Genomic DNA, 20,061 nt, shown 5'->3' on the forward strand with positions numbered 1-20,061 from the left:
AAGATGCTGTCTAGGTTTGTCATCACTTTTCTTTCAAGAAGCAGGCGTCTTTTAATTTCGGGACTGCTGTCACCATCTGCAGTGATCATGGAGCCCAGTAGTAGGGTCAAAGCCAGTCACAGGCCCAGTCAGCCCCTGGCTGTGTGTAAGAAAGAAGGGCAGGTGGGGCTGCCAAATTAGTCCAGAAAAGGAGGCTTACCAAAACGAACAAAACATGCTCCTGCATTTCATTGCTTGGGAAGTGGGATCTGCAGCTAAATGTTGCCATATGGACTATTCCACTTCAGGATTCTAGTCCCCACCTCCATTCCAACAGTCACCATTATGTTCACTTAAGTTCCCATTGGGCTATTTTCTCCACTGAGCCCCACCACCCCAGCCCACTTTTGCAAATCTTAAGTTTTTCCCAAGCTAACTGCTACTTATTTCTTGTGTGTGGATGGCACTGTTTTGGCAAGTACTTGGAGAAATGATTCCTATCATACTGTGTATGATGATAGGTCAACTTCTCAAGATTCAAAATTAAAATTAATTGATTATTCCAAAAATAATGCCTAAGTATTATTGGTTTTTAAAAATCATTGAAGTCTATTGGTACTGAGCAGGAGAAGGTGGTACAGCACTGTTGGTGAATTTATTCCCACAGGTAGTGTTTCCATTGTCATTGAGATGGCTCTGTATAATATGGCTTTCATAAGATCATTTATATGTAGAAAACACAATTTTTCTCATCACTTGTACAATTTTTAAAAACAAAACAATACAGGATAAGTGCATCTCTCCCCTTCTGCTTTATGCAGACCCCTTAAAATATAACAACAAAACCAGAGGTAAACATGGTCAAGCCTTTTATTTTTAAATATGTGCTTTATCATCAAACATATGAAAATTGCATGCATGTATATTGTTTAGAAGACATTTTTATTAATCAAAAACAAAGATCCATGAATATTAGTTCCAGTTTAATTTGTACGGGTGTTAAGAGATCCTTTAACAGAGAAAATATTCAACTTTTATTTTCTAACAATTATATAATGTATAATAACGATTCTTCGTGTTTTCCTGATCTTGGAGGATATGTTCCACCATGCTAACAGTGGAGCGAATTATTTCTAGGGGTTTAAGAGTGCAAATTGGTTCTCTTTATACAGCCCACGTGCACCCTCCCCACAACAGCAGCCCAAATTAAATTTGCTAAGCCATCATGTTCATTTTACTGATTTCATGCATTCATATTTGCAATAAAGGCTGTAATGGCTTGATTTCTGTATTAAATAAAACAGCCTTGCACAAGAGAGAAAATCATGTATACACATTTTAAAATTCAAAAAGCAAATGGTTTTCACACACTGTGAAACAAAAATAATTCAAAATAGCTGGAAAATACATATTAAGCTAAGACAGCTTCCCAAATCCGGGGAAGAGCAAATGTAGCAAAAAGATGCTCACAAACTGCCACATGCACACACCAAACCAAAATAGTTATTTGCACAGGCGCTTAACAGACAATATGATGCATTTATGAAACACTTTCTTCCTTTGCATGGGAGCCTGCCACGACTGTTACAGCAGATCCCAGCGGAAGAGCCCATGTCGGCATTTGCATTATTACTGCTAGTAATCAAGCTAGAAGTAACAATGCAAATGCATGTACGCTGAACAACTACCACTTCTGCACTTTCTTTTCACTAACATACTGCCCGTGGGGCCCATCGGCTCCCGGGGGCAAAAGGGCCAAATACACTGGAGTCTCAGCTCCCTCATCAGGAGATTTTGGGGCTCTGGGACCTGCCATGTCAGTCCTGACCCACCCAGGGCAACAGGCATTCAGGAGTATACCATCACCTTTCCTCGTCTCATTCAGCTGCCTTGCCTGAATTCTGGACAAAACCGTTAATCCGGTTTTGGACACGCCATAAGCTGTACTTGGCCAACCCTCCTTCTCATGCACTCCTTTCTTGGTGTCTTCTACAAATTTTTCCATGAGTTTCACTAGTTCCTCTTCAGTGATTGTGTCACTCCGAAACTTCTGCTGCAAGTCTTGGCTGCATTGGGACAATGCTGAAGCCCCGCACATGCTAGATACATTCACCACTCTGCCTATTAAAAGGGAAAATGTTAAGGAGAAGAAACTAGCCTTAGTTAAGCTTGTTGCCTTCACCCCTCCACCCCACCTCATGTTGAGTTCAATAGGCCTTGATCCCAGGTAAGTGTGCATAGGGTTACAGTCTAAATCTTAATGTATTTTCCCCTAAAGTCAGTGTGGAGCACTTACCATTAGGTTTCATCAGTGGTAGCAATTCTCTGCAAATATCCCTCGTTGCAAAAAAGTTTGTTCGCAGTGTGACTTCCGCTTGTATAGCAAATGGAGTTGTATCTGCAACTTTTTGCCAAACAAAAATCAGAATGGACATTATGAAAATATAAACTTTGTAAAATCCTGCTTTTGTTTCTTCATTAGTTTGGAGTTATTTTGAATATTCATGAGAAGTTTCTTTTTAAAGGGTGAGATTAAACATCAATAAAACAAATAAATAGTTTATAAGAAAAAATATTATGTCCAGATGATATGGCACACCATTACAATTAAAGTATTAAAAGGGGTCCACCCAAAAGCCAGCCTCTGCCCTTGATACGGCACCAACCTCCCTCTTCCAGCACAGAGCTTTCCAATCAACCCACTGGAAGTACCACTGACAGGATTCCCACAGCTGATGTCCCACAAAAAGCCTCACTAGTGATGGGGCTGAGTCGGACCAGGATCTGGTGCCTCTCCCATCACTATATGGCACTGGACCTGATTGCTATGCCAGTTTAGACTTTTCCCCTGCTCCCCTCAACTTCTATCCCAGCCTGCATGAGCAGAAGCACTGCGGGTATGGCTATGCTGCTCCACCACACTCTGCGGCTGGCAATTAGAAATGCTCTGCCTATTACCCTGGACAATTCTTCCTAACAACCTGTTCATAGTGCAGGTAACCAGGCAATTAAAGTGAGAAAGCACCAGAAAGTGACACACATCCACTCACCAAGAGAGAAAATGACAAAGGCTGGAGCCTGAAGCAGAGTTAACCTGCAGCCAGACTGCATGATTGAAGCCAAAGACTATAAATGTATTTTACCTTTGAAAGCAATCCCTGCATTGTTGACCAGCACATTTAATCCTCCATACTTCTCCTTCAAGAAATCACGGAGGGTTTGAATACTCTGCAGATCAGTGATGTCCAGCTGGTGGAACTGTGGCTTCAGCCCTTCTTCCTGAAGCTTGGCCACTGCCTCCTTGCCCCGTTGGATGTCCCGAGCTGTCAGGTAAACATCCCCAGTGAACTTCTTGCATAGAGCCCGCACAATGGCCAGCCCAATGCCTTTGTTGGAGCCAGTCACCACAGCTACTGGAGTACTAGACATTCTCCCTGCCAAGCAAATTTCAAAGTAACTCAAAAGGAACATTAATATCAAAAAGAATGAGATGGTTAATTTATTCACTGCTGAAAAGATTCGATCAAACCTTTTGCAACAATAGCATTGAATGGCTTTTATTTTAATTTTTTGTGATTTTGGTTCTGTAAGCTGCTTGAAAAGCTAAAAAATAAACGTACACCACTTTGGAACCTATGCAGAGTCCCAAGTTGCAATCTTATAACACCTACCTAGATGTAAGTCTTACTGAACTGAATGGGCCTTGCTTCTGAGTAGACAGGCACAGGACTGTGCTTCAAGAAAACTGCATTGGGCTGCTTGTTTGCATTGTAAGCCATGGCACCAGTTATGAGCCAAAGCAGAGTTTAGCCATGGCACTGAATGAGTCAACATTAAACCCATCTACAATTCAATTTAGTGGTTTCCAAAGTGGGCTGTACCTATGGGGGGGGTGCAAAGATGCAAGTGGGTGGCAGGGGTGGCACTGGAGGTGTAAATGACTATCATACTGGCATCAATGCATCTTCATCCACTTTGTTGAATTAATTAAACTAGTTTGGATTAGCTTTTCAATTAATATGCTATTTATTTTTACTGGTTTGAGTTTTACTGTGTTACAGTATCTTCCTTAGTGGGTCGTGCAAACCGCTCTTCTGAAAAAATGCTTTTCACAGGGTAGGGCAGTGCGCATTGAGGATGTGTTTATACAACCAAGATAACAGTGGCCCCCAAAAGTTTGAGAAGCACCGCTTTAGAGCGCCATAACCTTGCAACGGGGTAACCTAAGCGTGAACAGGGAGGCCAAACGAAGGGGGAAGAAAAAGACCTTTCAGTTACAAATGCAGTCGTGCAATGCAGGAGGGGAAGCCGAAAGTACGAAGCTGGCAACATGCTTTCTACTGTTATCACTTTGTACCCATTCTGGTCAAAAGCACATCTCTCAGCGGCGTAACTCGAAAGATAGAACAGAGAGCTGACTACAAAGAAAGAAGGTTCAGGGTCAATAATAAAAATAACTATTATTTATACCCCGCCCATCTGGCTGGACTTCCCCAAGGGAACTTCTCGCGTTACTGTACAGCTACAAGCCACTCCCTACCGTGACGCTGCACCCTAGAGCAGCTCAGAAAAATGAACAAGGGCAGTTCTGCAAAATGCTCCCTAGAGCAGAGCACAATCGTCCGGCTGCAGCCTTCCCAGTAGCCACGCGCACACGCTGAATGCATTAGGATCCAGACGTGCCAACACCACCCAGCGACAACTGCGGTCCAAATAAATTCCTTAGTGTCGCTGCGCGGCTACAGGTTAGCAAAACAAGAGTTATAATGTAGGATTAGCGCGAAAGACCTTTGCGGAAACCAGGCTGCTGCAAAGCTGCTCGACTTCCAACTATATCGCCTTAAAGAGCTGCGCCTGTTCTAAGCGAGGATCCCCCAGAATCGACGACTCAACTGCTGGGGTGAAGGAGGAAAGCGTGCGCCTTTTTCTTCTCCGCCCAATGGGAAGCTGCGCTCCTTCGACGCTTTCTCTCGAACCGCCAGGGGATTGGCCGACAGGCGGCCGTGGAAGGCCCGCCTCTTCCGGCCCCTTGCAGCCTGGGAAAGGAGCCCGCGAGGGTTTGGGGGCGGTGGCAGCCGAAGGGAGAAGCGCGGCGACCGCTAAGGGGCGCGTGGGGCTGCGGGGAGCTCGGTGAGTGGAGTTGCCGGGGCGCGGAGATGCCGCGCGGCTTGTTCCTTAGGGAGGCAGCAGATCCCTCTGCAGACGTCCGGGTGGCTGCGTCGCTCTGTGTTGCAGCCTTGGCCATGTGCTGTTTTTACATAGGCGGGAGCTCTGTTGCGTGCAGTGCTTTTTCCCCTGGGAACACGCAGGGGTAAACATTTTGTGAATCTATGTACTTTTGTCCATGTATTGTATTTATTTTCCCCGATTTGAACTATAAAATGGTGATTCTCCTGAGTCAAAATGAGAGTACCCCTAAACTTTTTTTTAATAGAAAAAAGCACCGTTATATAATATATAGGATTGGTCTTCGTGTGTAGTAGTAAAATGAGGGAATAGTAAATGAGGATTTGCTTCTGCTTCTTTGTAACCCCCCCCATTGCCCCCACCAATTATGGTTAGCAACATAAGCGTCCTCAGACAAAGGCTGTCTCTAGTTCTCCTTTCTACAGTGGCCTGTCAGTTTGCCCCCTTTCAATCCTACAAGTAGGGGTTGAAGGCCAAAACCCTGCCCTCCTTTTGTCCCCCAGCAGCTGGTATTTGGTGGCAAGAGCTAGCTGTCCTGATGAATAGTCTCATTTTATATGTTCAGAAATTAGTTTTGGAAATACAATTATGGTTGGAAACGCTTAATATTTTTGCCGACAATAAACCCACATGCAGTGCAGCTGTCACCAAATATGTGATCAGCTACTCTGCAGTATATCTTAACTTGGGGCAGATTTTTAGAGAACAACTTTAGAGAACAAGTATGGAACTTCTAAGCCCACTATGATAGATCTCAGTGCATGCTTTACACCAGGTGCGGTCAAACTTGGCCCTCCAGATGTTTTGGGACTACAGCTTTCATCATCCCTAGCAAACAGGACCAGTGGTCAGGGATGATGGGAGCTGTAGTCCCAAAACATCTGGAAGGCCAAGTTTGGCCATGCCTGCTTTACACAGTCTGTGTTTATTGGGTATTTTCTGTTTTCCCTCCCCACCCACCCCCTTAGAACCTCTCCCTCCCACAATAGTTGTGGGTTGTTTTTTTTGTTTTTTTTTTTTTGTTTTTGTATTTCTTCAAACCTTGTGGGTTCACCAAAGCCTACCAATGCCTCCCTCATCACTCTGTTTTGGCAATATGAAGATAGGCAACCAGCAAACTAGTCGGCTATTATTTGTCTGTTCCAAAATGAGTTAGTTCAGTGGATGCAAGAGGATGAGATTTTTGTTCCCTGTTTCATTGCACATTTGATATTTTTCGTGTTAAGCCATCTATGAGTGTGTTGGCCATGAAAGTTTCTTCCCAACATTATCATGGGGCAAAACATTTTTGTATCTATAGCAACTGAAAAAAACTACGGTAAGAAATGCATTTTGTTTCCATGCAGAGTTTGATGTACAGAATCTGAAGGCCTTTGATTAACATGAAGAAGAGTAAAGGTCGAACATGTCGAAAGAGGCGAAGAAAACAATCAAGAAGTTTGTCTTTATGTGGTGGTAATGTGTTTTTTGTTTGTTTGTTTCAAGGCTGGTCTGCAGGCGGGCGGGGGGGGGGGGAGAAGAGCGCTTCTTCCCGCTGCCGGCCCCACAAGCGCCTGGGGGAAAAATAAATTTCCCCCCCTTTATTTCCCCCCCAAAAAACTTGGTGCGTCCTATGGGCCGGTGCGTCCTATGGGGCGAAAAATACGGTAATTCAGTATTGCAACTGGGGTTAATGTTCATAAAAGCCATTGAGCCAACACAGTGTAACAACACGCTCCTGTACATTTTTTTTTTAACAGCGAGCCTCACTGTGTTCAGTCGGAGGTGCTCTGAATGTCTGGTGTGCTAAGGACTGCAGCCTAAGTAATTAGTGAACCCCAATGCACATATAGTGCAGGTAGGAAGATGGAATTCCTATCCCCTATTTTTTCCTGTATATAGGGTAACATTGATTCAATAGTTTTATCAGGGAGGGGCGCAGTCCTGCTCCTGTACTCCCAAGTTATTCTGTTTATTCTGCTAAGCCAAAGTACTTTCATGGCATCCATTTTTTCCCAGTGTTGTGATTTGCATGTTACGTTGCTGTGAAAAACATCTTTTGGTGAATCGTCATTAATGAAAAAATGCCATAGCACGATAATTTCTGTGTAATGATTTCAGTAAATCTTAGCCACAAACACGAATATGTGCTGCTAAAGAAATGGCTGAAAGAAAGAGGCTATGAAGATAATACATTACGGCCAGCACAATTTTCAGGTACTGATATAATACTTTTCTGACAAACTGCAGCTGTATTTGAGTGTTCTGTTTGTGTTTGAAGCTACAGGTGATCCGGGGAGAGCTGGGATGCCTCCGGGGCAAAAGTTTGAAGGCAGGAGCTTCCATGCCCTATTTATAATTCTGATTAAACATTTCATGAGTTTTTATGCTTTCTAAAACTCTTCTGTGTTCTTCCCCCTCCGTCTGCCTTGTTTCCTTGAGGCCTGAGCAGTCTATTTAGATATACAGTATGCATATGTATGAAATTGTTTTATACATGCTTTTCTTGTAATGTCAAATTTCTTTGAGTTGCTTCACAAGTCAAATAATGAAATAACGAATACTGCATATCTCTGGGGAACCTAGATAGGTAGTGAAGATACAAACCACTTCTAAATTCTTGCCCCTGACCTTGTTTCTTTTCTTGGACCACCAGTTAACAACCATTTGCAGGTTTGTGGAGAGCCCAGGAGCCAATTTCATTGCAGCTTTCTCTCCTTTGTCTTCTAGAGACAGGAAGAGGATTGATGACCACAAAAGCTCTTCAGGTTTGTATTACAAAGAAGAGGCTGGTGCACAACTTCTGGGCCAGGTTGAAAATATGAGATCCCTCCCTCTACCCGCCCCCATGGTATCCTTGTGTATAATACAGTGGTACCTCGGGTTACATACGCTTCAGGTTACACACGCTTCAGGTTACAGACTCCGCTAATCCAGAAATAGTACCTCAGGTTAAGAACTTTGCTTCAGGATGAGAACAGAAATCGTGCTCCGGCGGCGCGGCAGCAGCAGGAGGCCCCATTAGCTAAAGTGGTGCTTCAGGTTAAGAACAGTTTCAGGTTAAGAACAGACCTCCGGAACAAATTAAGTACTTAACTTGAGGTACCACAGTATAGACCAACTGTCTTAAAGCTGCCTTTGCCCTAGACTATACTGGATTCACAGAATCAAATTCTGAAGTGGGGCATAAACAGAACAACCATTTAAAAATAATTATTTCTGAGCTTTGTAGATTGGTGTACGACCAGTTTCTTAACATCATTTTTGTTGTGGAACAAGTTATTGTGAATGATTTTGCTCCCCCAGGTGGTAAAAGCTGGTATTTACCACTTCCTCTGAAATAATTGCCATAGGAGGTGGTCAACTCCTAGTAGTGAATTTGCTAGAAATACTCAGTATGTGAAATTAACAAAACTGAGGTAATCTTGTAATGGGTTGACCACAATAAAAATCAGAATAGAAGTTTCGACCTTCAAGTCATACATTCATGGCTAAATATAACTTCTAAACAACCAATTAAAATTGGTTACTGGCGTTGGTTGCTGACAACCAATTAAAAACTGTATAGTTCATCTGGTTTTTACTCAACTATTAATCAGAACAGAAATATATTTCTTTGTCGCCAATGCTACTAATCTTTCAACACTCCATTGAGTAATATAGTCTGTATCTAAAGTGCTTGTCTTGTTTCAAGTGATAACTTTCAGTCTTGGGGGGGGGGAGCCTCTTTGAAGTTAATGCTCTTTGTTAAGGTGCAGACAGGCCATACTATTTTTTTCTTGGATTCATCAGTGCAATATTTTTTCTTGACCCAGTAGTGCTAATTATGTGTGCACTTTGACATTTCTTACTGCGAATTGTATTTGGGAGTATGTTCATTCTGATTTCTTTCTTTTTAAAAAATCATAGGCAGAAGAGCTGATTATTTCATTGCCTGAAAAATGCTTGCTCACCACTGATACTGTCCTTAGCAGCAACCTTGGAGAATACATAATAAAGTAAGTTTACAATCCCTTAATACAATTTTGAATTCTGTCTATCAAGAATTCCCAGCTCTCCCTTGAATCTGCTCTTAGCATTCCTCACTCTGTACTTTTTCTTATCAGAATCATTTCCATCGCTTTCAGCATAGCCATGCAGATAGGGAAGTTATTTGATGCTATATATTTGAAGACACATATAAGAAAAGAACAGTGAAATAAAGTATGTCCACAGGAAATTCAAATATTTAGGCCACAACCCTAAATGCACTCAACATGGGAATATACTCTAGCCAGTAAATAAGACTTTTGAAGAAACATGCATAGGATTGTATTGCACAAAACTATTTTATAATGATAACTAATAAGGAAAAACAAGCAAGGGAAAGGTAATGGAAATTAAAAATAAAATTAACCTTTCCCTGCTTCTTTTTCTCTAGAATTATTGATCAGCATATATGCTAAACTTTCAAAAGAATAAAAACTAATAGAAGCAGAAGAAAAGTATTTTACTTAATAAAAACTGGTTGCAGCCTCACACACGCTTACTTTGGAGTGTAAGCTCTATTGGACGCAGTGGGACATACTTCTGAGTAGCCATGGGCAGGGATGTGCTGCAAATGTCCTTGCCCTTATAGTCTACTTAGAAACAAACCCCATTGATTTCAGTAGGACTTGCACTCAGGTAGTGGTTATAGAATTGAAACCTAAGCTGCAAGCAGATGAACAAGACTGAAGTCATTAAAAATCATTGACTCCAATAGGGGTTTATTTGGTTTCTATCTCTTTATTTATGCTCTTGCAAAATATTTGCAGGACATTATGAAAATATCTCTGTGGTGTACAAAAAACTGAAGCAACAACAGACGACTTAAACAAAACATTACAAAAATACAGTTGGATAGAAAAATGTTATTTGAAAACAAAGTTGCTAATAGATAAAAATCAAGAATATCGGTTCATTTTCCTTCTGGCATTTCCTCCCTCTCAGGCTGCGGGTTCTCACACATGGTTCAAACCAATTCTTGGCTCACCCACAAAAGTCTCACAATGAGAAGAGTTCCTGGAAGCCAGAGACATCACCCTCGTCTCTCGCTCTAGGCTTGCTTTTTATGGGCAGGCCCAAGGTGGATGGTACTTCCTCAGGCTGCCCACAGCCATGTCCCATTCAGTTGCACTCTCCACACCCAACTCCAGGTACAGTGGTACCGCTACTGATGAACGCGATCTGTTTCGGGGTGCCGTTCGCACCCTGAAAAACCCGTAAAACCCTGCAAAGCACGCAGATCTCTTCTACGCGACGAACCCGGAAGTAAACACTTGCGTGTTTGCTGCATTTTTAACCTGAAAAGCTGCAATGTGAAGCAAACCTAACACGAGGTATGACTGTACAGCAGGTTTGCTGAGTTTCCTAGGGGCTCCAGAGGATGTGAAAAGCCCCCCCTCCCCAGCTCTTTCTTCACCCTCTGTCCTCTCCTCTTCAGCTGCTTACATAATATTTTCCTTGAATAAATGAAATATGAAATATTTATACAGCATAAAGCATCTGAGTATTTTTACAGCAAGCCCAGCTGATTCCCAGCCAAACCCTTTCTAAAATCTACCACACCCTAAGCCCTATTTAAGACCTGACAGTTAAACTTTCCGTCTTTCAACTCTCCACCGCCTCCTGAGTGGTTGACACTCTGCCCAGCCACAACTGGCTTCTGGGTGTCCGTGAGGATGACCCCAAGGCCCATCCATCACACACGGACAAACTGGATCCTCTGGTTAATCTGCTTACTCTGGAGCGGGAGTAGTCAATGTAGTGCCCTCTAGATGCTGTGGACTACATCTCCCATTATCCCTGATCTTTGAGGCCATCCTGGCTGGGGTATTTGAGAGTCACAAAGTCTGCAACATCCGGAAGGTGCCATTTTGGCTGCCCCTACTCTGTGCTGCGTCCATAGCATTTAATGGGCGATGGTGACATAAGCTACGTGAGCAGCTTTCTGTGTCACTTAAAGCTATAGGAATGTAGTAAGGAGTGTTTGTGCTTCTCATGTTTTCTTCTACCTTTAGATGGAGACCCCCCATTTCTCCTTTGGCAGCACTGTGTACATTTTTAATAGCAGAAAAGTGTGCTTGCAAGGAGGAATCTCTGTGGAAGCCATACCTGGATCTCCTACCTGAAATATATACCTGCCCTGTTTATTTGGAGCAAGAAACAGTGAACCTTTTCCCTGAGCCCTTAAGAAGAAAAGCCCTTGAGCAAAGAAGACGGGTCCAGGAGCTGTTTGTTTTGTCCCAGCCGTTTTTCTTCTCCTTACAGCCTCTGTTTTCTGAAGACGTAGCATCTGTCTTTAGCTATAGTGCCTTTCGTTGGGCTTGGTGCACTGTTAATACCAGGACAGTGTATATGAAACATTCTCAGGGGGACTGTTTTTCTAGGGAGTCAAATACATACGCCTTGGCTCCTTACTTGGATCTGCTAAATCACAATCCAGCTGCCCAGGTAAGCTAATTGAAGCCAGGTTTCTAGAATATGAGGGTGGGAAATTGGCATAGGAACTGAACTGTGCAGTGCGAACGGTTCCAGCCAACCATGCCTTCTTTCAAGGTACCCTTCTTGCATTACTCCTCCCTGTGTTCCGCACAAAAAAAATCCACTTTTAATACTTTCCCAAATTAATCCGTGTGTTTTGCCAGAACCCAGGTAAAAGGCAAAAGGGGCCACCTGTCGTTCTGCTGACTATAGTACTTTAATTGTCGGAAGGCTCATTGTGTTTAATGTTCTGCTTTGACTATGAAGTAGATCAACCTTCCCCAACCTGGTGCTCTCCACTTGTTTCAAGCTACAATTCCAATCTGCCACAGGCCCCCTTGACCATTGCTCAGGGGTGATAGAAGTTGTGTTCTGCACCAGCTGCAGCCCCCAGACCAACTTCAAGGGCACATGGAGCACAAACTGACCATGAGGTTACAAATGCATGGACAACTGTGGTCGAGGTAACCTGACCCAGTAACGGCTGCAGCTGTCTTGCCGATAGAAGTTAGTAAGAAAGGCACTCCTAGCCATTGAGGATGCCTGTGCATCCAGCTGGATCTAGGAGCACCCCAAACTCTGCACCTGCTCCTTCAGGGAATGCACAACCAGGGCAGACAACTTACCAACTCCTTGAATTCTCCTTGGACACACATGTTGTGTGTTAGCGTTGGCAAAAATACACCTTTGCATGAACAGCTGCTTATCCTCAAAATGGTGTGTGTATTGGGGTGGTGGTGGTTGTGATCGTATGGAGTTCCTATGCAGGAGTTCACACATAGCTGCCTTTTTGTAGACCTCCGTGTTCAATGCATGGGCCAGGAGCTGAGGTCCTAATTCCCTTGCACCACACAGCGACGCTCCACATGAGTTAAGATGTGAAGGCGCCGTTTGCGGCACACAATCAAGAGATGGACACCAAACATTCAACATTTCCTCCAGCACTGGCATTTAAATTTGCCGTTACCACACACCCCTATTTTCTGTTGTCCTTGGTGTTGGGAAGAAGAGTTGTTCACAAATAGCTTGAAACATTTTAGGCTTGGTCTGTTCTCATGAACTTTCTTTTCAGATAAAACTGCCTTGTTCTCTCCCTCCTCCTCCTCCTCCAAGGTGAAAGCTGCATTTAATGAGAAGACAAAGTGTTATGAAATAAGAACACTTTCAGGCTGTCAAAAATACAAAGAAGTATTTATTTGTTATGGCCCACATGATAATCAGCGCCTGCTTCTCGAATACGGTTTTGTTGCGAACTCTAATCCACACAGCAGTGTTCATGTTGGGACAGGTAAATTTGAGATTTGATCTTGACATTGATGGGTGATGCAGTTTTACTGGGGCCAACCTGCCACTCAGTGGGCGGAGCTTATAATTCCACTACCATTTTTTAAGGGTTCCAGCTACCACTTTCAGCTAGCTCTGCACTGTAGCTGCCTGACTTCAGTTCATCTTGCAAGTCTTGGGCAGGGCTGCCTTTGAAAAGCAACCAGGGCAATGCATTGTGTAGTAAAATAATAAGACCACAGTGAGGTCATCCTTTACTTATAACTATTAGTGGCAGTATCACATCTCTCCAAAGCCTGCTGGCTCATAACTCTGGGAATGATGGGGGACAGAGTTAGAAACTCGTACATAAAAGTTAGGTGCCAAATGGCTCCTTAAACCAGGGTTAGTCGCCAAAATGGAATGCCAAGTTGCCATTTTGGGGCCAGATTGCTCAAAAGCCATATTTTTCAGTACAACTTTTTTGTTCCTGAAATTCATTCTGATAGTGCCAATGAAATATAACAGAATTACACAGGATGAGTTGCTAGTGTGTGAAAACAGATCCAAGGATCCCCAGGCATGCACCTCCAGATGGTGGAGATGTCAGGCATCATCCTGGTGCCCAGGCATCTTCACTTGGTCGCAAGTGGCCAATAGCCAGGTGCAAAATGTGCCAGGTGAATTTTGATCGCTGAAGGGGATGCCATCATCCTTTGCTGTTGAGAGCTGACATTATCCTGGTACACACATTATCCTAGCACACTGCTGTTAGTGCTAATGGTAATCTTGGCTTAGCTATGGAATTGGTTGAGAAAACTCAGCTTTCTACCACTCGTCATCTGTTTGTCCTTTAAGTTTTAGCTGCTGGTTTTTACACTCTGTTTAATTCTTTGGTATTTGTGTTCAGTGTGCTCTTTGCGGTCAGCTATTATATTTTGCAGCTGATGTTGTTGCTTCAACTTGGATTGTAAATCAATTAAATAATAACAACCCCCACATACTCTGGTTAGGGCTGGCAGGGAAAATCTAACCTGCAGGCAGATTCCCCACCTTTTTATTGTGCTTTTAAATAGCCAGCTTGTTTTCGGTTTTCCTTTTTCCTTGGTTTTTCTTTTCTAGGGTTTTGCATTTTGGTTTGGTTTTTTCATTTCCAACTCTCCACATCTAGGCTGGAGCCACTTGTTTTATATAGGGTTTTTTTTGGTGGGGGGAGGTGAGCCTACTCAGACACTTAATTTTATTGTGCATGTTTGTTTTTAAAGTGTAGATTGTATCTTCAGCTGATAAATTTTATTTATGTCTACTTGTGTTTAAAGTTTGATTTTATCAGTATTTTCTTTAACATTTCTTTATGCAAATCTCTTTGAAGTTTTTCTGATGGAATGGTATCTCAGGCATGTCGTTCATATATATATATATATATGTGTGTGTGCGTGTGTGTGTGTGCGCGCGCGGATATATATATATATGTATGTATGTTTGTGTTGGGAAGGCTTTTAGTCTCCGAGACAAGGCAACTTAAAGTACACCTGCCAAACCCTCCACAAAATGATCATATTCTATTCCATCAAAATACATTCATTTTAAACAATCATACACACACACACAATTTCCTTCTCCCTCCCACTGATCACATCCACACCATACATTAAATGGCTCTTTATAATAGCCATGGATTTCTCAGAATAATCCTGGGAACTGTAGTTTGCTTGCCACAGAAATACACTTTAACAAACTACAGCTCCAAGGATTCTTTGTAGGAATGTCCTAATGGTTAAAGTGACTTGTAAGAGTGCTTTAAATGTATGGTGTGGACATGACCATTCTTGGGGAAAGGAAAACCTGCTTTTCCTCCTCTAGTCGAGCAACCACAGCACGTGTGTGTTTCTAGATTCCCCCTCCGCCAGTGAAGTCAGTCAGTCATGCTAAAATTATGTGAGCACCCAGCCACAAGTGAGAGCGAATGTGTTCTTGGCTTTGTTTCCTAAAATATTTTCAGCAGAAATGCTAATAGTTAAACGTGCTAGAAACACACAAAAGGCTTCTTTGTTACCGTAACTCTTGTAACTTGTTTGCTTTAAACATTTTTTTTCTCTTCAGAAACCTTACTCAAATATATCCTTCCAGAAGATAAGCAGAGGCATACGAAACTTTCAATTTTACAAGAAAACAACCTTTTAGAGTTAAGTACACATATGCATCTGGGGACGCAATAGCCTCCCTCCTGTGATTTTAGTTTATAACTTCAGGTCGACAAAGAAGATAGGTTAGGATGTTTTGATCAGTGGGTGCCTCCCATGCTTAAACCTTAGACAAAAATTGGATAAAATATAATCAAGTAAAAAAATCCTTTTATAAATTGTACTAATATTAATAAATGTGTGTGTTATATACAGTACAGTGGTACCTTGGGTTACATACACTTCAGGTTGCATACGCTTCAGCTTACAGACTCAGCTAACCCAGAAATAGTGCTTCAGGTTAAGAACTTTGCTTCAGGATGAGAACAGAAATCGTGCTCCGGCGGCGCGGCGGCAGCAGGAGGCCCCATTACCTAAAGTGGTGCTTCAGGTTAAGTACAGTTTCAGGTTAAGTACGGACTTCCAGAATGAATTAAGTACTTAACTCGAGGTACCACTGTACGTATGTAGTATGTACTACATATTTTGGAAAGTTGTCTGTTCACTCTGGACATACCATAATCATACTTTGCATGAAGACAAGGAACAGGTTTTCCTCCAAGTTAGGGTACAATTGGATGCTGCTATTTTGAATCAAGAGGCTGGACTGAACTTTTCAAAACTGCACTAAGTTTTTATAGTTGCTTAGAATTCCCAAGTGGTGCTGGGTACGAGGCTGCTATTATAAAATATGTAGATTCTTTTTAAAATGATTTGTTATTTTTCGTCTCTAGTAATCTGACGTTTGACTGGGACGGGCCATCTTGGAGACTTCTTACGGCTCTCAAGCTGCTATGTCTCGAAGCAGACCAATTGTAAGTAGCAAATGTTTGCTGAAAATGGCCGCTAATGCAAAAGTTGCATTTCTTGAATGCGATTGTTGGACTTTGTTTAGCTATCTGATGGCTGGATCTGAAGCAAAATTCCTAAAATGTGTTTACATTTATTGACTGTAGTACTTCCTGGAAGAAAGTGTTGCTTGGCGATGTAATTTCAAAGAGGAATGAAAAGAAGAGTTTGGATCTCGCAACAAAAATATGTATGTCATTGACAGAGGAGACCCAGCATGCCCTTCAGAAGGTATCTATTTGAATGAATTAGCCTGCTGTAACACAAGGGCTGGAGGTGAAACTCACATGGGGGGGAAAAAAACCCTTTTCCTACTTGCATTTAAGAGCAATAGGATCCCCAAAAGACTAAAAATCCCGCACACTGATTTCTGTCATACCAGCTAAACACTCAGAAATGAAGATGGCTAAATTTGTATAGAAAACAGTATCATAGAATTATTTTAATTAAATTCATATATGTGTGTGTGTGTGTATGTATGGATATATAATTTAGCACTATGTGTGCTTCTATAATCCTAAGCACTTTGAGACATTTTTGTAGTAAGTGATAAGGAAATGCAGATAATAATAATGAAGTTGCATGGGGCCTTCTTCTTGGCAATGTAGACCTTCCTCCTCATTGATGCAAGAAATCCATCTGCTTGTACACTTCCAGCAAGGGAGAGCCCACCATACCTCTAGCTAATGGATTTCCATCAAGAATGTTATTCTAAATCTATGATCTGTAACTTGGCTATTATAGTTTTCAATGGATAACTGCATAATTGTGCAGGAGCCATGAATATTGGTTCTCTGCACTCCATCACACATAGGTGGAGAACCTTAAACTGCCCCTCTCTGTCCAATAGGATTTTATTAATGATCTTTTTACCTTTTCACTTTTCAGATTTCTCTGTTAAAATGTGATCGCCAGCATCTTGCAAGCCAGCTAACTTTGGTTGAGGCATTGCGTAAAGAAGACCTAAAGATTTTGCAAATGTCAGCGGAGATTCTTCAGCATTTACATTCTACCACAATCTGACCTCCTTGGAACAGAGTTGTATCACAGAATAGAATACCTGGTGTGCAGTGGGCCATATAACACGAGTCCTAAAGGATCTGTACTGGCTCCCAGTATGTTTCTGAGCACAATTCAAAGTATTGGTGCTGACCATTAAAACCCTAAACAGCCTTGACCCTGTATACCTGAAGGAGCATCTCCACCCACATTGTTCAGCCTGGATGTAGAGATCCAGCTCCGAGGGCCTTCTGGCGGTTCCCTCCCTTTGAGAAGTGAGGTTACAGGGAACCAGGCAGAGGGCCTTCTCGGTAGTGGCGCCTGCTCTGTGGAACGCCCTCCCATCAGATGTCAAGGAGATAAATAACACTGCAACTCTTAGAAGACATCTGAAGGCAGAGGTTTTTTAAAGTTTGATGTTTTATTATGTTTTTATATGTGTTGGAAGCTGCCCGGAGTGACTGGGGCAACTCAGCCAGATGGACTGGGTATAAATAATAAATTATTTATTTATTGGCAAAAGCCACCAGCTTGCTTATTTATTTACTTAAATTATAAAACTTAGTATCCCCCACTTTCTTTGCAAAGCAGACACAAGGCGACTTGCAACAATTTGAGTAGAACAGTACCACAGTAAAATAATTTTAAAGCCACTGAAGGGAACTTAATAAAATAGAAGAGAGGTGTGTGTGTGGGAAATACAAACCCATAAGAGTTAATCCTAAGAGTTACAATTAATGGTAGTGGGGGTGGGGAGGAACAAGACAGTTTTAAAAGTGGGCAATGGGGTGGGGGTCAGCTGCACCTGCCTGTGGGGAGACCATGATAAAAAGAGGCCTTTTTATCCCCACCAGCCAAACCTCCATCAGAAGCAAGACAGCAAGAAGGGACTTGGAAGATGAGCAAAACTCCTGAAATTCGTGTGGGAGGGTGAATTTCAGAATTTGTGTTAGGATCCCCATGAACAAGGTTAAATTGTTAGTTTTGAGAGCAAGGCATCATTAACAATATGGCAATTTTCCTTTTACGCAGTCTGTGTGTTGACTGTGTCTGAGGAATTCATCAGAGCTGCTTAGTAACCTGACTTTTCTCCATCTGTTTATAAGGCTTAACAACCCCCCCCCCCCCAAGCAAAGACAGATTTTACTCTTTTTGGCATTATTTATCCTGGAAGAGATCATGAAGCAGCTAGCACATTGCATAGCTAAGTATTTTTCTGGTACTTAGCATTTTTTTCGCAACTACATATTTTTTAAATGCCAAGAGGACTGACGTGTCGTGCGACGCTGTTACATTTCACTTTAGCGCATTATTTAAATTTAACAGCGAAACAATTGTGTTAGCTATAATAAAGTTACAGGAAAGAGTATATACCTTCTACCCTGAGTACATACCTGCTACAATGGAAGGCACCGTGTTTTATTCCCCCTGCTGGTTATTACTAGTCATGAAGAAAGGGGGAGGGTGGTGATCTCAGAAGCTCCCTTGATATCATTTTACAGCTATCATTAGAATGGTTTTTAGTTTCCCAGCTTCAGCTATAAAATGTGGGAATCATTCATCTTGCGTTAGTGCTTTTAGACCTGTCTATTCAGGAAAAGATAAGATAGTATCAACTTTCAAACTCTGTTAATTAAAGCTTTTAAGTACATTATGAATGAAATGTCAAAAGATGACACTCACTAAGGGGAAAAGATCAGTAAGTGATGTCTTTAAGGATTCACTGTTCTTAGAAGTGAAATATTCCTTAGAAATATGAAGCCACGTTAGAAGAAAGGGACTTTTTTTTTACAGCATGAATTATATGAAGCAATTTGCAGCATGGTGCATCTATGAGTGTAGATGGAGACGATAAACGGGGAGAATGGAAGAAAAGGTTGGCCCTGCTGCAAAGTGAAACATGCCTAGCTTGCTTTAATTGCAAACTAAACGCAGGCTGGACTTGTTACAGGGACTGTAAACCTAGGCTGTGCTTCACATCCACCTGGGGCTATTTTTGCTTTTGTGCTAATAGCACACACAAATTCCTAGCATTTTATGGTTGAAATGTGCAGCCAGGAGAACCTTAAAGATAGTTTGATAAGCATAAAAGCAGTTTAAATGTACGTTGTGGGCTGAATTTTATTGTCACAGCATGAATTTAATCCTTGTCCTTATTTGTTGCTTAAGGGTGCTGGCCATATTGGAATTCTGAAAGGCATGCTGTAGGTGGAATGGGTGGGTGATGTTGGTGGTGCGGAGAGATGAATGCAAAAGTCAGCCGAAACAATTAAGCTGTGAAGTTTGTTTGTCTCGACTCTCCTTAGACTGTGTGGCTGAAGAAACAAGACAGGATCAGAACAGAGGCTGAATGATTCCAGGCAAAAGTCGAATACAGCAGGAGACAGTGCTCTGCTATCTGCTCAGCTGACATTGGGTCAATGCAAGTCTGTCTCTGACCAGAATGTAGAATGAATCTTCCTTTGTAGGGCAAAGAAACCTGTCCCTTGCCAATGGCCCAGGGTCTGGGGCCTTTTAATGATGTTGTTTCTTGCCAGCGGGACTAATTAGGCTTGTCAGGGTCCCCCCCCCAACCCTGCTCACTTGCTTCTCACCTGATGCCGTATGTGGGGCAGGTACAGCTGTGGCTGCAGAGGAACAGTTGGGAATCTTACACTGTGCATCCACTTGTCCCTCTGTAAGCAGAACTTGCAGTCTGCACCTTCCAAATTTGGCCCCAAATACAACTCCTGCTGGGATTGAGCTGAGAGTGGTATATCCCCTCACACAAGCGTTGTTTTTGTTTGTAGAACAAGGTTAATTTAAAGGGCTAGAATGGAGGAATCGGCAGAGCACTTGGAGTGCATTTCCTTTGAGACATATGACAACAGCTGAGTGACCGCCTACCTGTGAAAAATGGCCTCCTCACTCCCAGGGCAGTCTTTACCATATGCACCACCGGGGTGCAAAGATCTGCCCAGCGCCCCCAAGTCTGACAAGCGCCACTGTTGTGAATGACAAGCACCGCCACTGGCATGGTGCCTCTTTGGTAAATGACCACACAAAGTCAAAAGTCCTTTAGTGAAACAGTAGGTATACATTTCAGTAATACCTAGGTATATATGTATTTTGTTTTTCT

The 20,061-nt window shown here is 42.4% G+C and overlaps 2 protein-coding genes across 4 annotated transcripts; one reads left to right on the forward strand and one right to left on the reverse strand.

The window, feature by feature from the left end:
* Positions 1-831: 831 nt before the first annotated feature.
* LOC310842880 (carbonyl reductase [NADPH] 1-like) lies at positions 832-4,910 on the reverse strand. The gene is made up of 4 exons (XM_083735112.1): positions 4,768-4,910; positions 3,123-3,413; positions 2,276-2,383; positions 832-2,100 (listed from the first exon to the last, which is right to left on the reverse strand). Exons 2-4 carry the CDS (start codon positions 3,406-3,408, stop codon positions 1,664-1,666), a joined length of 831 nt encoding a protein of 276 aa, XP_083591238.1. The 5' UTR covers positions 3,409-3,413; positions 4,768-4,910; the 3' UTR covers positions 832-1,663.
* SETD4 (SET domain containing 4) lies at positions 3,567-18,311 on the forward strand. Of its 3 annotated transcripts, none has more exons than XM_083735098.1 (11): positions 3,567-4,724; positions 6,513-6,621; positions 7,267-7,362; positions 7,876-7,913; positions 9,055-9,143; positions 11,187-11,619; positions 12,763-12,937; positions 15,016-15,097; positions 15,830-15,910; positions 16,052-16,175; positions 16,833-18,311. In XM_083735098.1, exons 2-11 carry the CDS (start codon positions 6,549-6,551, stop codon positions 16,965-16,967), a joined length of 1,326 nt encoding a protein of 441 aa, XP_083591224.1. In that variant the 5' UTR covers positions 3,567-4,724; positions 6,513-6,548; the 3' UTR covers positions 16,968-18,311. The 3 variants fall into 3 exon arrangements, with proteins under 3 accessions (XP_083591224.1, XP_083591222.1, XP_083591223.1); XM_083735096.1 differs by lacking the exon at positions 3,567-4,724 and adding an exon at positions 4,987-5,109; XM_083735097.1 differs by lacking the exon at positions 3,567-4,724 and adding an exon at positions 5,165-5,290.
* The last annotated feature ends 1,750 nt before the right edge of the window (positions 18,312-20,061 follow it).

Source organism: Podarcis gaigeae (genome assembly GCF_964106915.1).
Source record: "Podarcis gaigeae genome assembly, chromosome: 4".
In the NCBI taxonomy this organism is placed as follows: Eukaryota; Metazoa; Chordata; class Lepidosauria; order Squamata; family Lacertidae; genus Podarcis; species Podarcis gaigeae.

Excerpts from the sequence above, each read along its gene's own strand:
- LOC310842880 (XM_083735112.1), bottom strand. The coding sequence starts at position 3,408 with ATGTCTAGTACTCCAGTAGCTGTGGTGACTGGCTCCAACAAAGGCATT. Across the intron at positions 2,384-3,122 it reads TGCAGGGATTGCTTTCAAAG|TTGCAGATACAACTCCATTT; the intron begins GTAAAATACATT and ends TTTGGCAAAAAG. Across the intron at positions 2,101-2,275 it reads ACCACTGATGAAACCTAATG|GCAGAGTGGTGAATGTATCT; the intron begins GTAAGTGCTCCA and ends CCCTTTTAATAG.
- SETD4 (XM_083735098.1), top strand. The coding sequence starts at position 6,549 with ATGAAGAAGAGTAAAGGTCGAACATGTCGAAAGAGGCGAAGAAAACAA. Across the intron at positions 7,914-9,054 it reads TGACCACAAAAGCTCTTCAG|GCAGAAGAGCTGATTATTTC; the intron begins GTTTGTATTACA and ends AAAAAATCATAG. Across the intron at positions 11,620-12,762 it reads ATCACAATCCAGCTGCCCAG|GTGAAAGCTGCATTTAATGA; the intron begins GTAAGCTAATTG and ends TCCTCCTCCAAG.